A 15,741-nucleotide genomic window follows, 5' to 3' on the forward strand; every position below is an offset into this window, starting at 1 on the left:
GTTACCACCCTGAGCTTGGCCATGTATCCACAGCTCCCCGCCAGATGGAGCTCCCTGGCCCTGGGTGTGAATGAGTGAGTGAATAAATGAGCAGCTGAGTAGCTGGAGCAGGGAAAACGCCTTTCATTCACCTGATCCCACAATCTAGACCCACCTGGGCATTTCAGCACATGATGGTGGGCCTGGCAGAAAAACCCACGAGGCCCCAACTCCTAATCCCTGACCCTCCCCACCTCTCTCACCTCTCACCAGCCTCTGTGCTTCCTCCCTCTTCCCACACACCCCTCCTCACTCTCACCCCTAGATGTGCTAATTTCCCCCTCAGCTTCGGCTGCCTCCACCTGTGTGTGGCTGATAAGCTCACAGACCTCCAGCCTGCCCACTTCCAGCCAGCCACAGTGTGGCCCTGGGTGCTAAGCCTTAAAGGCCCTCCCTCATTAATCCTCATAACAGCCCTATGAGGTGGGGCTACTACCATCTGAAGAAACCAAGGCCCTGGGAATTTCAGTGATGAGTCTGAAACCATACCTCTAAGTAGTGGGGTACAGATTGAAACCCAGGCATGCCCAAATCCCAAGCTTATCACACATACAATCGCCAGACCAGACCACTTGCACGTCTCAAGCACTCCAAACTCACAAACCCCATGCCAGACACCAGGAGTGCCGGTTTATTAAAAGGGAGGAGGAAAGAGCAGCCCCTTCCCCTTCAGCCTGCTCATCTCACAGAGGTCACTTTCCCGAGAGTGTTACTCCCGTCCATGTGCTGTACAGGCCAGAAACCTGGAAGTCACCCAGGTCTCTCTTTTACCTCACTCCCCAAACACGCCACTCTGAAATCAGTTTTGTCCTGAATATCTAAATATCTCTCGGCTCTACCTACTTCTCTGTGTTTCCCATTATCACCACCTGAGTTCTGGCCACCATTATCTCTCACAATGGCCTCCCAATCTGGTTTTTCCTCCCTCAATTTCGCCTCCACTCACAGCACAGTCACAGTGAGTGACAGCTCTAAAACGTAAGTTTGGTGATAGCACTCTCTTACTTGAAAACCCTCAGCGGCTTCAGGATAACTCTGTCCTCAGGATAACTTCCAGATCCTTTTTTTTTTTTTTTTAAACAGAGTCTCACTCTGTCACCCAGGCTGGAGTGCAGTGGCGCCATCTCAGCTCACCACAACCTCCCTTGCCCGGGTTCAAGCAATTGTCCTGCCTCAGCCTCCCAAGTACCTGGGACTGCAGGTACACACCACCTCATTGGGCTAATTTTTTTTGTACTTTTAGTGGAGACGGGATTTCACCATGTTGGCCAGACTGACCTTAGGTGATCCATCTGCCTCGGCCTCCCGAAGTGCTGGGATTACAGGCTTGAGTCACCGTACCTGGCCTGCAGATACCTTTTTTTTTTTTTCCAGACAGGGTCTCGTTCTGCTGCTCAGGCTCAAGTGCAGTGCCCTGATCATAGCTCACTGTAACCTTGAACTCCTGAGCAAGCCCTGCTGCCTCAGCCTCTCGAGTACCTGGAACTATAAGTGTGCGCCACCACGCCTGGCTAATTTTTTTTTTTTTTTTTTGAGGCGGAGTCTCGCTCTGTCACCCAGGCTGGAGTGCAGTGGCCGGATCTCAGCTCACTGCAAGCTCCGCCTCCCGGGTTTACGCCATTCTCCTGCCTCAGCCTCCCGAGTAGCTGGGACTACAGGTGCCCACCACCTCGCCCGGCTAGTTTTTTGTATTTTTTAGTAGAGACGGGGTTTCACCGTGTTAGCCAGGATGGTCTCGATCTCCTGACCTCGTGATCCGCCCGTCTCGGCCTCCCAAAGTGCTGGGATTACAGGCTTGAGCCACCGCGCCTGGCCTAATTTTTTTTTTTTTTTTTTTTTTGAGACAGAGTCTCGCTCTGTCACCCAGATTGGAGTGCAACGGCACAATCTCGGCTCACTGCAGTCTCCACTTCCCAGGTTCAAGCAATTCTCCTGCCTCAGCCTCTCCAGTAGCTGGGACTACAGGCGCCCACAACCACATCCAACTAATTTTTTGTATTTTTAGTAGAGACAGGTTTTCGCCATGTTGGCCAGGCTGGTCTCAAACTCCTGACCTCAGGTGATCCACCTGCCTTGGCCTCCCAAAGTGCTGGGATTACAGGAGTGAGCCACCGCACCTGGCCTACCTGGCTAATTTTTAAAATTTTTTGCAGAGACAGGGTCTCACTGTGTTGCCCAGGCTGGTCTCCAACTACTGAGCTCAAGCAATCCTCCCCCATCAGGGAAGCACTCCCAAAGTGCTGGGATTATAGGCGTGGCATGAGCCACCATGCCCGGCCTTACCAATTCTTTAACTTTCCTTGAAAGCCCTACGCTCTCTAGTCAGTACGCCTTTGCATATGCTCTTCCTCTGCCTAGAACACCGTCTTGTCCTCACTTCTATCCCCTTCATCCTGAGGTCCTTCAGGTCTCAGCTTAGATCTGAAGCAAGTTTCTTGGGGAAGGGTTCTTTGGATGCCCCCTCTCTCCATGGGTTAGTTACCATGGATGTGTGCTTCCATATACTTTTCACATTCTAACCATTAACACACAGCTCTGTAGTCGCCTATTCCCTTGACTTTCCATCTCACTAGACAGTATCATCACTAACTTCTGCATTCCTTTAATTGAACAAATGCGTATTACTTGTTAAATATGTGTCATAGGTACATACATACACGATAAAGACCCAGACCCTTCCGATGAGATCAGTAACTGCGTCTCTTCTCTGGGATCTCGGCATCTAAACAGCGCCAGGTTCAAATCGCTTGTTGAACGAATGAACCAAGGAGAGTGAATGAACGAATGAATGCCCGCGAAGGACGTGGTGCCGCGCAGCCTTCTGGGAATCGTAGTCCCCTGCTTCGGGCCTGTCTTTATGGCGCAGGCGTATTCACATGGAAGCCGTGTTGCTGTTCATGCGCATGTCCCGGAATGCGGCTCGGAGAACTGCGCATGCCCGAAGGGGGGTGGGGCCGACGGGGAGCCGTACGGCGGAGGCGGGCCTTCGGCGGCTTTTGGTTCTCTAGGGTGAGCTCTGCCGGGCTGCGGGGATGGCGGGGAGGGGGAAGCTCATCGCAGTGATCGGAGACGAGGACACGGTGACTGGTTTCCTGCTGGGCGGCATAGGGGAGCTTAACAAGAACCGCCACCCCAATTTCCTGGTAGTGGAGAAGGATACAACAATCAATGAGATCGAAGACACTTTCCGGTACGGTAGCGCGCGAGGCCTGAACGGGCCCTTCTGCTGCCTGGTGGAGTGCGGGGCGAGGGTGGAGGCGGCCCGGGGACCGAGGCGTGAGGCCCGGACGGGGATTAGCGGACGGTCCTGAAAGTCCGCCCGCCCGCCTCCGCGCCCCAAGATCCCGTTTGGGGCTGGGTGGCACCGACGCTGTATCAGGTCCACGAGCTCCCCACCTCACATGATCGTGTGTCAGGAAAGAAGGGGAACAGAGCTCGTGACGGGCTAGGCAGTGGACTCGGACTTTGTTCTGCTTTCCCCTCCTTTACAGGCTCACCATCGTCCTGTAAGGCAGGGGTGATTTTGTCCTACTTACAGGTGAGAAAACTAAAGCTTGGAGAGGTTAAGGCACACACTAAAGTTACAAGTGGGCAGAGGCAGAGCTGGAATTTGAACCTAATCCTAACCCTTTCTGCCTTTGGTAAGCCAGGTACACATTCTGTACAGCTCTCCTCAGTCGGCCTCGGAATTTCCCTTTGCTTTTGAGCACAGTAGGCAGAAAATGTCAGGACTGTGAGAGCCTTCTGCTAAGACCTTGCACTCAAGCCCTCACTCACTGCCTTAGGTCAGAGTGTGGGCGCAGACATGCCTTTAATCCACCAGGGGTTCTGGTGACCGGAATTGAGGATAACAGCCTCCTATTCTATCCCTCACCCCTTCTTCAGGTTCGCTGTACTAAGTCTCAGGAATAAACCACTCACCTGTTTCCCCCCAAACAGTCCAGCCCAGGGCTGCTGGCTGAGACTGGTTCCTGCTGCCTGGTGTATTAGGTAGTTCCTGACCTGGTAGGCTGTTACCTGCCGATCTCTAAGCTGTCTGGTAAAGTGACCCAAGTTACCATGGGAGAAGGACAAATTTTACTTCAAGAATTTTTTATGTTTCCAATCAAAAGGGACCTCAGAGATCAAATCTAACCCAGTGACTGGAGGGGGGTGGGTGCTCAGTAAATAATTTTTAACCAGTAAATAAATGAATGAGTCTGGGCGCGGTGGCTCACGCCTGTGATCCCAACACTTCTGGAGGCCGAGGCGGGTGGATCACCTGAGTTCCACCCGCCAGGCTGGTTGGAGTTCGAAACCAGCCTGACCAATATGGTGAAACCCCATTTCTACTAAAAATACAAAAATTAGCCAGGCATCGTGGAGGGTGCCTATAATCCCAGCAAATCAGGAGGCTGAGGAAGGAGAACTGCTTAAACCTGGGAGGCAGAAGTTGCAGTGAGCCGAGATCCGCTGCTGCACTCCAGCCTGGGTGACAGAGGGAGACCCTGTCTCAAAAAAATAAACGAATGAATGGGTGGGTGATCACAGGAGAGGAGGATCACAAGGCCAGGTTGTTTTTGGGCAGAAAGTATGATTCCTTCATCAGAGTGTCCTCTTCCTAGCTTGTGATCTTGGTTCATGCCAGACTTTCCCTCTGACCCCTCCACCACCCTCATCAGCATAGACCTTGAGGCCTTCAGTGGTCTCATCAGCCCTATTTTTAAATTTTGTTTTCTTTCTAAATTTGTTAAATTTGTTTTCTTTCCAAAAGTTAATGTGTCCTTTTTTTTTTTTTCTGAGACAGGGTCTCACTCCTGTCACCCAGGCTGGAGTGCAGTGGCGTGATCACAGCTCACTGTGGCCTCGACTTCCCAGGCTCAAGTGATTCTCCCACCTCAGCCTCCCAAGTAGCTGGGACTACAGTTTTCCAAGCAGCTGGTACATGCCGCCACATCCAGCCAATTTTTTGTACATATGTACACATTTTTTTTTCTTTTTTTTGTAGAGATGGGGGTCTCACTATGTGGCCCATTCTGGTCTCAAACTGCAGGGTTCAAGCGATCCACCCGCCTCGGCTTCCCAAAGTGCTGGGATTACAGGCATGAGCCATTGCACTCGGCCTTCAGTATCTGCACATAAAAAGGGATCTGTATACATATAATCTTATCCTTCCCCTTTCTGACACCATCACTGCATATTCAATACACCAGTGTGCACCCTAATTTTCATTACCAGTTCACTTGGAAGCGTTTCGGGCAGCGTTGCAGAAGCCAACCCTGGTCAGCATGACCCTCTGCTTTGGGATGAAATTGATTCTTGGTAGAGTTGACATAGGGTTGAGCGTGGCCGCCTTTCCCCTTGTCCTCTGTGCCCTCTGGGTCACGCTCATTCCCCTCCACTGCCCAGCCCAACAACTTGGAGGCAGGAGAGAAGGCAGCCCCCAGAGCTGCCCTAGACTCCCGCCCGTCTCATCTCTCCCCACAGGCAGTTTCTAAACCGGGATGACATTGGCATCATCCTCATCAACCAGTACATCGCAGAGATGGTGCGGCATGCCCTGGACGCCCACCAGCACTCCATCCCTGCTGTCCTGGAGATCCCCTCCAAGGAGCACCCATATGACGCCGCCAAGGACTCCATTCTGCGCAGGGCCAGGGGCATGTTCACTGCTGAAGACCTGCGCTAGGGGACTCCTCACAGCCCTCAGCCCTTCCCTCGTTTCCAGGCCTCTCCCCAGGCTTGCCATCAGCCTTCTTTACTTTTTGAGCCTCTGATTTCCAATTCCCTGCCCATTCCCACTCCATTAAGAGGCTAAGTGAGGCACTTCTAGGTTGCTGGGGCTCTGCTGTTAAAGCTGGTTAAGGAACAGGAAGCCTGACCATCTCCCTCCACTACCTGTTCCCTGTGCTGTTACACAGTGTCATTGTTGATGTTAAATTAAAGTCATATTCTTGCTTCTCTCCAAACGGGCTGGGTGCTGGAAAGTACATGTGTGGGGTGAGGCCATGGGGCAGATTCAACTGGCAAGGATGGAAAAAGGTGCTGCCAAAGACAGGCATAGAAGAGCTGGCCCAGGAGGATCGTGCTGGGAGGCAGAACTCAAGGACTGGTCCTTGGATCAGAGAAGACCAGCTCTGGTCTGGGAAGGATTGGGAGGAAGCTTGAGCCCAGCCCCCACCTCGGGGGGGGACACCTTGCTCAGCATTGGGCTGGGAAGGGGGCCAGACCCAAAGGACAGACGCAGAAAGCACACAAAACCTGGGAGCCTCTGATGCCAGATCCCGCGTGGGCCCTGCGGGAGGTTTGGGGAGCAGGGCTCTTAGCCAGTGGGCCCTGGCCCCAGGCTGCCTCAGGAAGCCGGGTTCATGGGGTCTACTGGGGGCACAGCAAGTAGAACCCTGGCCCTGTGTGAGGTGAGGCATGGTTGCTAGGTGACTGCCAGGGCAGCCACTCGCCATCAGAAGCACTCTGCTTGCTGTGCTCACCCCTCAGCTGCAGCCACCCTGGTGCCACTCCTTCCCTGGCTACCATGTCACGGCAGCTCAACATAGACACGTTACGGCAGAACTTCTGGAAGGAGGAATATCTGAGGGAAAAGATGTTGCGCTGTGAATGGTACCGCAAGTATGGGTCGATGGTGAAGGCCAAGCAGAAGGCTAAGGCTGCAGCCCGCCTGCCCCTCAAACTGCCCACCTTGTACCCCAAAGCCCCACTCTCACCCCCACCTGCCCCCAAGTCAGCCCCTTCCAAGGCGCCCAGCCCTGTCCCAGAGGCTCCTTTTCAGTCAGAAATGTACCCAGTACCACCTGTCACCCGAGCCCTGCTGTATGAAGGCATCTCCCACGACTTCCAGGGGCGCTACCGCTACCTCAACACTCGAAAACTGGACATGCCAGAGACGCGATACCTCTTCCCCGTCACCACCAGCTTCACATACGGCTGGCAGCTGGGTGAGCCCAACCTCTTGGAAATCACCTCAAAGACAGAGCACCTGCCATGTCCTAGGGAGTGGGCATCCTAGTGAAGGGTCCAGACCATAAACAGAGCAAGGAGATGACCAAGAAGTGTCAACATGTGCCACAGAACTAGGGAGTGGTGGTGGGCAGGGAGGCAGCGGCCATGTGCTGCTATTTACTGGATTTTCAGGAAAGGCCTTTCTGAGGACCTGAGGCCAACAGCCAGATGATAAGGATGGGTTTGGATTTTATTTGGTGTGCAGGGAAGCTGATGGAGGGTTCTAAGCAGGTTTCAAGAGTGACACTGATGAACCTTTTAAAAAGTCACCCTGGGCCGGGCGCGGTGGCTCACGCCTGTAATCCCAACACTTTGGGAGGCTGAGGCAGGCAGATCACGAGGTCAGGAGATCGAGACCATCCTGGCTAACATGGTGAAACCCCATCTCTACTAAAAATACAAAAAATTAGCTGGGCGTGGTGGCGGTTGCCTGTAATCCCAGCTACTCAGGAGGCTGAGGCAGAGGAATGGTGTGAACCCGGGAGGCGGAGCTTGCAGTGAACCGAGATCTTGCCACTGCACTCCAGCCTAGGTGACAGAGCAAGACTCTGTCTCAAAAAAAAAAAAGTCACTCTGACCTGTATGTAGGCAGTGGCTTTTTCAGGGGAAATGGTAGAATCTGGCACGTGAGTTGGGCATCTATTTTGTTACCCTGTGGTAGTGGCCTGAGGAATCAGCAATAGAGCTGAAATCAATTCAGGATGTTTTGGGGGAAGACTCAGTGGAACTCACCCATGGATAGAATGTGAGAATAAGGGGAAGAGAGAACAATCGCCCAGGTGTTCAGCTAAAGCCGCAGTGACAGGGAAGACTGGGAGAAGTCAGGGCTGGAGTGTGCATGAACAGGTCCTATTTAGTCATGTGTGTTTGGCTATGTTATGCTTGAAGTGTCTGTAGGGTGACTGTGTCTATAAGTCTGGATTGAAGTCAGAGCTGAAGATGCAAATTCGGAGGTCATTTGAATATAGGTGCTTTTTTTTTTTTTCTTTTTGAAGCAGAGTCTCACTCTGTCACCCAGGCTGGAGTGCAGTGGCATGATCTCGGCTCACTGCAACCTCTGCCTCCCAGGTTCAAGAGATTCTTCTGCCTCACCCTCCCGAGTAGCTGGGACTACAGGCACATGTCACCATGCCTGGCTAATTTTTGTATTTTTAGTAGAGACAGGGTTTCACCATATTGGCCAGGCTGTTCTCCAACTGCTGACCTCGTAATCTGCCCACCTCGGCCTGCCAAAGTGCTGGGATTACAGGTGTGAGCCACTGCCCGGCCTATAGGTGCTATTTAAATCTGTGAGATCACCTAGGGAGCTCAAGTTGCTGGAATCTGATGGGAGTGGGGGCAGAAGGGCTGAGCCAGAGGCGGGTAGGCAATGGCACTGGCAGGAAGGCTGTCCATCTGGGCTGAGTCTTTTATCTGTGAGGTTGAGTCAAGGCCATCAGTGGGGAGGGAGCCGAGCTCAGGCTGTGGAGTAGCAGAGATGAAGAGGAAAGGTGTGGAACAGGCGTGTGCCAGAGAGGGCTGCTGGGCGATGTTGCTGCACATCCCATTGCTGTCCGTGCTCATGAATGTCAAGTGAGACTCCTCGGTCCTGTGTCCTTCTCCAGCTGCTTGAGTGTCTTGCAGAAAAGGTGGATGGTTGGCGATTGACTCAGTTGAGATTTTGCCCCCAAACATCCCTTTCCCCCAGGCCCCTAAAGGGAAAGTCAGGGAAATAACTTTCTAACAAAAGCAGGAGGCAAGCCCTAGAAGGGGGGAGCAGGAGACAGAAGGAAGTCCCATCTCTTCACAGTCTGTCCCTGTGACAAGCAGGCTAGGGTGGCCCCCCTCCTGGCAGGTAGAGGATCCTGAAGCTGGGGTAATGTTGGCAGATGGCTGCTGTATGTATCCTGGCCTCCAGCCAGCTCCCAGTATTTGCAGGTAGCTCCCATGCCTCCAAAGCATTTTCCGTTTCTTCCCACAAAGTGGCTACTCCACTGACGGATTCCTAGGGCTGTGCAGACAGACAGGGCTCCCATGCTCTGTGTGTCCTTCCCTCAGGAACCCATGCTTGGCCTCTAACATCTTTTCCCAGGACCCCCAGTGAAGCAAGAACTGGTTTCCTGCAAGATGTGCCGCATTGAGTCATTCTTCCGCAAGAACGGGGCCTTCGCACTGCTTGATCCCCGAGACCTGGCCCTCTGACGGTGGGCCAGGTGTGGGCTTAGGGGAGGGAAGAAGAAATAACAGGCCTCCTGGTGGGGCAAAGCTGTTGTGTGTGTCTGTGCCCCTCTGCGCTCCCTGGCCCTGAGGCTGCATTCAGGTCTTTCTGAAACTATCTGACCTGCAAAAGTTGCCCTCTTGCTTTTTCCGTAACCCTCATCTCTTTAATCATTCCTTTGAGTACCCAGCAATGACCAGAGGGGGCTGGGAAGGGCGAGCACTACTCTGCAGGCACGGGATCCGCAGCACCAGGGGAACACAGTAGTTCCAGGAAGTTCTGAGTGTTCCTGCGGAGACAGCGGCCTGTCATCTCGGAGGCCAGGGAAAGGGGACTCCTGCCACCGCCACGCCCGTCCTTGCCCGCCCCTCACCTGGCCCCGAGGGCCCGCAGCCGCCCGGTCCTCTCCCGATGCATCTGTTCCAGCTGCTCCCTCAGGGCGCGCCGCCGCCCAGTCGCGTCCTCCTGGCGGTGCAGATCACTGAGCGTCCGCGGCTCAGTGGGGCGGGCGGGGCAGCACCTGGCACACCCGCCCCTCGCGCCCCGTCCGAGTCACTGCCAGAGTGCAGTGCGCTCACTTCAAAGGGACCCGGGCGCACCAAGCTCGGCCCCTGCCCCGTGCAGGTTCCTTGTGGCCCCACCGCCTTCTGGGGGTCTTGCCTGTGGCGGGAGTTGAGCCGGGCTGGGCAGGAGCCCCACGGGGTGAACCCGGCAGTGGCGATTCCTGGCGATGTGGAGGCGTTCCAGGACCTGCAGAGGGGCAGTCAGCGTCCGACCGCCCCTCGGTGCCCCGCCCGCCCCAGGCAGGCCCCAATCCCGGCGTGGGGACGCACCCGGAGCCGCTGCTGCTCACGGTCCCGCCGGCGCCGCCACCTGGCTGCGCTGTGCAGCTCCAGTAGCCGCTGCAGAGCCGTCTCCTGCTGCGCCGCGCTCAAGCCCGCAGGCGCCTTGGCCCTGCCTAGGGGCGCCGGCCACGCGGCCTTCGAGGCCTTGGGACGCTCAGGACCGCCCCCCCGACCTCGGAGGGCACCCAGAAGCCGAGCCTGGCCCACCTCCTGCTCTCCCGGGCCGGGGCCCACTCCAGGGCCCTGCAGCCCGTGCGGATTGTGCTCCGGGTCTGGAGGGCCCCGGAGACCCCCGGGGAGCCCCTGCTGCCCGGATACCTTGGCGCGCAGCGTCGCTGGCATCACAGCTCCGGCTCCGCGACTTGGAAGCAGCTGCTGGGCCGGGGGCTTCGGGCTGGGAAGCGCAGCCCACGCCCCCTCCTGGGCGACCCCCAGCTTTGCCACCGCCGGTGCCGACTTTTGTGTCTCGCCTCTGATCCTGCTCTGCATCATCGCGGTAGCCCTTCTCCGGAGGTCTGGGCTCTCCCTGCCCACAGGCTTTGGAGTCTGTGCTTTCAGGGACCCGCAGGAGTCCCTCCGATGGCTCCGGGAGCCACCTTCCTCTGGGAGCTGTACAGTGGCCTCCCCGGGAGCCACCTCCCAGGCTTGTGAGATACTGTCTTCCCAAGACCACAGCATCTTCTTCCCCAGACTCTGGGGACTCGCCTTTCCCCCACACTTAGGACTAAATTCTCTTCGACTCTGAGGAATGCCCATGTTCTCACCCAGGGGGGCCTCCTCCCTCTGACCCTGAGGAGCCCTTGGGCTCTGGCCCCTCTGTGTCTTCACCTTCTGACGCTGAGGAGCATCTTTGATCTCACCCCGGGAGGCCTCCCCTCTCTTATGCTGAGGGGTCTCTGCTTTCTGATCCTGAGGGTCCTCCTCTCTCAGACTCTGAGGGGTGTCCATCCTTGGCGGTCTTTGAAGTTCTGCTCTCTCCTGGCCCAGGTGCGGGTCCCAGCCCAGTCCTTCAAGGGCATCTTGGGAAGGCAGGTTTTGGGATGGCAGGTCCCCCGGCCCAGGGGTCCCTGGAGTGAGCTGTCTTTCCTGGGTCTCAGGTTCTGCCTCACTCCTCTCTTCCCTCTGGGCCAGGTCCTGGAAAGGAAGAGCACTTTGGGCCCAGGCTTGAGAGGGAACCTGTAGACCCGACCCCAGGGGCCAGTCCTTGCCTGATTCCTGAATTTGTTAAAGCCATTTAATGTAGTGCTTCACTGAAAAGCCTCCCCCTCACCGCAGCAGCCTCCTCCCGTGCAGACCCACCCCTGCCATCCCCAACCTGAGACGCTTGACCATTTCACCTTGTACTCTGAGCTGCCTGGCACCCCAAAGCTCCTCCTGGTAGTGGGGTTCAGCTCTTGTAAGGAGCCTGAGGAAGAAAGACCAGTGTTGGGAGCTCATGTCCCCTCATTCACAGTCCACCTAGACTAGAGCCAGGAAACTTAGGGAGTCCCAGCACATGGCTAGGGGTGCCCTGAGGGCGCTGTCTGAACCTCAGGCTGTCACAGTTCATCAGCCAGCCACGCACTTATTTGTCATGTGTGCCTGCCAGCAGCCCACCCCATCTTTCTCATCCTCCCAGCCAAGGCAAACCACACCAGAGGGACCTGCACAGCCTCCTCCTCAAGACTGCCACGGGAGGCCTGGGAGTGAGAAGGATCACGGTGCCGGGCGCCTGGGTCCCTCAGCACCGGCTACTCCCACTTTGTCCTGGTGTGCCCATCAGGCCCAGAGAAGAAACCCGCTCTGGGCATCTTACTTTTTACTCTTACTTAGAAGAAACCTCCCTTAGCCTTTTCTTTGTTTCTGACAGCAAAATCAAAGGAAATTCAAGATGAAATTTTAGGCCAGAGGCTGGCCTAAAAACTGCAAGTGTTCATAATTAACAAAAGAAATCTAAAAAAAGAGATGATGTGTTGCCGCTCCCCTGCAGCTGTGGAAGAAGGAGAGCTGTTCTGCATCCATAAAACTGGTTAAAAGGGATTTCATAAGGTCTGAAATTGAGAACTTTCCCAAGAATACTGCATCTTGTTCTCTTGTGCAATATCAGACATGTGAATATTCATAACAGTAACCAAATGGGTGCACGCTCTGTGAAAACACATCTTTCAAAGAGTTGTTTGAACAAAGGAGTCTTATAAGACTCCTGGGCCTTTAGAAATAATTGCCACAAACTGCAAAAACAACCTCCAACCTCCCACCTCTAATTCTCATCAGTTGTCTTACTAGAAAATTTATTTCTCTGGTAATGTTATAATTGATATCCCTGTCTTCTCAAGACGTAAAATACTTGTAAAAACTTCTCTGTCAATCAGAAAATAATTATTGGCAGTTTTCTTCTCTCTCATGTGCATGGTGGAACAATAAAAAGCTTGTGGCTTTGCTACATCTATTATTTAACAATTTGAGAGTCTGTTTCATTTAAATTATTAGGCTCAAGGCTCATAGTATCCATTCCACTGCCTGTTTATTGTCATGCTGTTTCTAGTCTGTGATCTAAAGACAGGCACCCAGTCTCCTTGATCTCTGTATATCTCCAGTGCCTGGCTGAAGGGTGGCAAAAAGGTGGCCTGTGCCTGGCTGAAGGGTGGTAAGTAGGCGGCCTGGAGTTGGTATTGTGTTCCCTCGTCCCTGGGCAGCCAGTGATGCTCATTCCTGAACTTTCTCCCCTGAACCCCAGTTTAGCATCAGAATCCTACTGGACGCACTGCCTGAGACAGCTGGTACCAACCAGGTGGAATTGGCACATCAAATAAAACCTACTTGCCATCGCTGGGTGTCCTGGCACTCCATCAGGAAGTGTGAGATGAAGAATGAGTGAAGAATGAAGTCCTGGGACTTGGGGAGAAGACTTTCCTGCCTCATCCCAATCCAGTCTGGCTGCCCCTGCCCTCCCAGCTGTCTGACAACGTACCGCGTGTGGGCTCTGCATGTCCTCCAGGGCTCTCCCACCCTTGGCCTGCACCACTCCCGGCTTCACCCAGATCTGGGGCCGATGATGGGTCTCCTGCCTGCCCCCTGCAGGAGTTCAAGGGCTGCCTCTGATGCACCTCTCTGGGCCCATGGGCTCTGGAATGGGAGGGAGTCTGCCTGCCAGTCTCCAGAGACCCCACCCCAGCATACAAACACTTGAGTCCCAGGTGGCCGCCCCCAGTGCCCTCCCTCCTCCCCCATCACCAGATCCTGGGAGCTGGAATTTGGAGATTAACCTTTCCAGGGGCCGTGGGGCAACCACGGGTGCAACTAAGAGCCCAGGAGGCATAACGAAGGGCACTGGCAGGACTGCAGAAGGTGACAGAGAAAGAGCCCAGTTCACAGAGGGAAAGGCAGGATTCCCCAGGGAGACTCACCCTTCCAGGAGCTGATGGTTCTGCCTCAGGGAGTCCCTGTCCTGGGGTAGAGGGTGCAGCCTAGAATTCTGGAAGGGTTGGGGGCAACCTAGTCCACATGGCTCCATCCCCCAGTGTGGCAGCCAGCCTTTAAGATGGCCCCTAAATGATCCCTGACTCCTGGAATTCATACCCTCTGTGCCCGCCACTTCCCCTCCACGCAAAGGAGCTTAGAAACGGATCCCTCCTCCCATTTGAGTCTCAGATGAGACCACAGTTCTTGCCAGCAACGTCCGCTGAACCCTTCCTAAGTTGCACCACGAACACCCGCTCCTGCTACAGCGGAGGGTGCCTTGGCCCAGAGAGGGCTACTAACTTGCCCAAAGTGACTCAGACAGCTGCTGGCTGAGCCAGGACTGGGACCCACATTCCCAGTTCCCCACTCTGTTCTGGGCCCAGTCACCACAGCATCCCCTCCTGGAGTCTCAGCCCAGCTGCAGCCCTGGAGGGAGAGGTCAGCGCCTGTGTCTCAGCGGCACACTTCATTGCCTTTGCTCTCTGGGGCCCTGCCAGGCTGCTTTCCTCCCACGCGGCGGTCACATGGAAAGGCTTCCAGGTATCACCACACAGGTGATTTGACCAAGACAGTCATTAACTGTGGAATGAGAATAACGGCCTGCCTGGAAGAGCAGGCCCTGTGTGCCAGGCGTAGTCCACTGTTCCTCCTGACAGCCCTTGGAGAAAGATCTCTTCTTGTGGGTGTTTTCTTTCTTTCTTTCTTTCTTTTTTTTTTTTTTTGGCGGGGGAGTTGGGGGTAAACGGAGTTTGGCTCTTGTTGCCCAGACTGGAGTGCAATGGTGCAATCTCAGCTCACTGCAACCTTCACCTCCCAGGTTCAAGCGATTCTCCTGCCTCAGCCTCCCAAGTAGCTGGGATTATAGGTACAGGCATGTGCCATCATGCCCGGCTAATTTTTGTATTTTCAGTAAAGATGGGTTTTCTCCATGTTGGTCAGACTGGTCTCAAACTCCCAACTTCAGGTGATCCACCCACCTCAGCCTCCCAAAGTGCTGGGATTACAGACGTGAGCCAGCGTGCCCGGCCTCATGGGCATTTTCTAGCTGAGGAAAGGTAGACTTAGAGCCTACAGGGGGTTCAGCATGGAGATTCGAACCCAGCCCTGTCTCCAAAACCGTGCCCCTTCTACTTGCCCTCACCACAGCAGGGCCCCAGTGTCCCCAGAACCTCTGTCCCCGCCGTGCCCCCTCACCCACTCACCAGCTGCTCGGGGTCTCCACCCATGCTACCACCTGGCTGACAGTGCTGGCTCCATGCATGCTGGGCCTGGCCCCTCGGACCGAAAAACTGGGCCTGGGGTGGCCAGAAGAGGCCCAGCTCCACACCCGTCAGCAGCTCCAAGTCCCACAGGAGCTGCAGGAAGATGGGGTGCCAAGGCGTGAGGGGGCACCCATCCTGGCCTCAGCCACATCCCCGGCCAGCCCCTACCTGCTCCTGGGCCCACCGGCTCAGCTCCATCTGCAGCAGCACAAGGGGCAGCTCCAGCCCCGGGGGACACCCGCAGCCCTCTTGCACCTGGAGGGGCAAGGCGACGTCAGGCCCCCGGCTGTCTCCTTCCTTCTAAGGCAGTGCCCCTCCCTCACCTGCCAAAGTGCAGCCTGGAGCTGGCCTGGGCCTGCGGGGCACTGGAAGAGATACTGGTACAAAGCCAAGGCCTGCCTGGGGCTACAGGGGAGCCCTGAGCCCCCCGGAGTGGCTGCTTGCGCCATGCAAAGCCTGGAGGGAAACGGAGGACAGGCAACCAAGAGCCAGGAGCAAGGAGGGACAAAGGCTCTGAACTCAATAATGCAGGGCTTGACATCTAAGCCCCGGCTAGACCGCAGCCAAGCCTCATAGACTCTGGCCTGCCTCAGAGACGGCTTTTGTGGCCCTAGGGGTGGCAGCATGGAGTGAGCAGTGTGACCCTGAGAGAGGGAGGTGTACGCATATGCTTGTTTACAGCCCCCAGCGAGCATTTGTTTGACATATACTGTACACGCGTACATCTGAACATCAGCCTCACAGCTGCATTATTTGGGCGCACAATATGCCCAATATGGGTAGCAATAGCAGCTGCTACCAAAGTTGTGGATCTTGTGCATCCCACAAGATCCACAGCTTGTGCCAGGATGAAGACGCTTCATACATATAATCCTTTCTTGCAGCAACTCTATGAAGTAAGCTCTATTATTATCCCTAATTTATAGGTAAGAAGACTGACTCAGAAAGCAACTTCTCCTAG

General features: G+C 55.1%; 4 protein-coding genes across 9 annotated transcripts in view; 2 read left to right on the plus strand and 2 right to left on the minus strand.

The window, feature by feature from the left end:
* Positions 1-2,982: 2,982 nt before the first annotated feature.
* ATP6V1F (ATPase H+ transporting V1 subunit F) lies at positions 2,983-5,987 on the plus strand. The gene is made up of 2 exons (XM_007982856.3): positions 2,983-3,229; positions 5,506-5,987. The coding sequence occupies exons 1-2, from the start codon at positions 3,072-3,074 to the stop codon at positions 5,705-5,707; spliced, it is 360 nt and encodes a 119-aa protein (XP_007981047.1). The 5' UTR covers positions 2,983-3,071; the 3' UTR covers positions 5,708-5,987.
* A 96-nt stretch (positions 5,988-6,083) lies between these two features.
* On the plus strand, positions 6,084-9,280 carry SPMIP1 (sperm microtubule inner protein 1). Its single transcript, XM_007982857.3, has 2 exons — positions 6,084-6,971; positions 9,107-9,280. The coding sequence occupies exons 1-2, from the start codon at positions 6,551-6,553 to the stop codon at positions 9,214-9,216; spliced, it is 531 nt and encodes a 176-aa protein (XP_007981048.1). The 5' UTR covers positions 6,084-6,550; the 3' UTR covers positions 9,217-9,280.
* Positions 9,255-13,633, minus strand: LOC103226872 (uncharacterized). Its single transcript, XM_073009329.1, has 7 exons — positions 13,464-13,633; positions 13,028-13,182; positions 11,415-11,482; positions 10,066-11,211; positions 9,893-9,982; positions 9,606-9,697; positions 9,255-9,521 (listed from the first exon to the last, which is right to left on the minus strand). Exons 1-7 carry the CDS (start codon positions 13,631-13,633, stop codon positions 9,455-9,457), a joined length of 1,788 nt encoding a protein of 595 aa, XP_072865430.1. The 3' UTR covers positions 9,255-9,454.
* KCP (kielin cysteine rich BMP regulator) overlaps positions 13,465-15,741 on the minus strand; it is a 35,458-nt gene continuing 33,181 nt past the window's right edge. For 2 of the 6 annotated variants that reach the window (XM_073009328.1, XM_073009323.1), the window contains 3 exons: positions 14,949-15,035; positions 14,721-14,873; positions 13,992-14,097 (listed from right to left, as the gene is read on the minus strand). In XM_073009328.1, coding sequence (XP_072865429.1) covers positions 14,062-14,097; positions 14,721-14,873; positions 14,949-15,035 — 276 coding nt within the window. In that variant the 3' untranslated portion in view covers positions 13,992-14,061. Of the gene's footprint in view, positions 13,532-13,991; positions 14,123-14,720; positions 14,874-14,948; positions 15,036-15,741 lie in introns of those variants that run through there. The other 4 variants (XM_073009327.1, XM_073009324.1, XM_073009325.1 and 1 more) reach the window with 3 other exon arrangements.

Source organism: Chlorocebus sabaeus, chromosome 21, assembly GCF_047675955.1.
Source record: "Chlorocebus sabaeus isolate Y175 chromosome 21, mChlSab1.0.hap1, whole genome shotgun sequence".
NCBI lineage: Eukaryota > Metazoa > Chordata > Mammalia > Primates > Cercopithecidae > Chlorocebus > Chlorocebus sabaeus.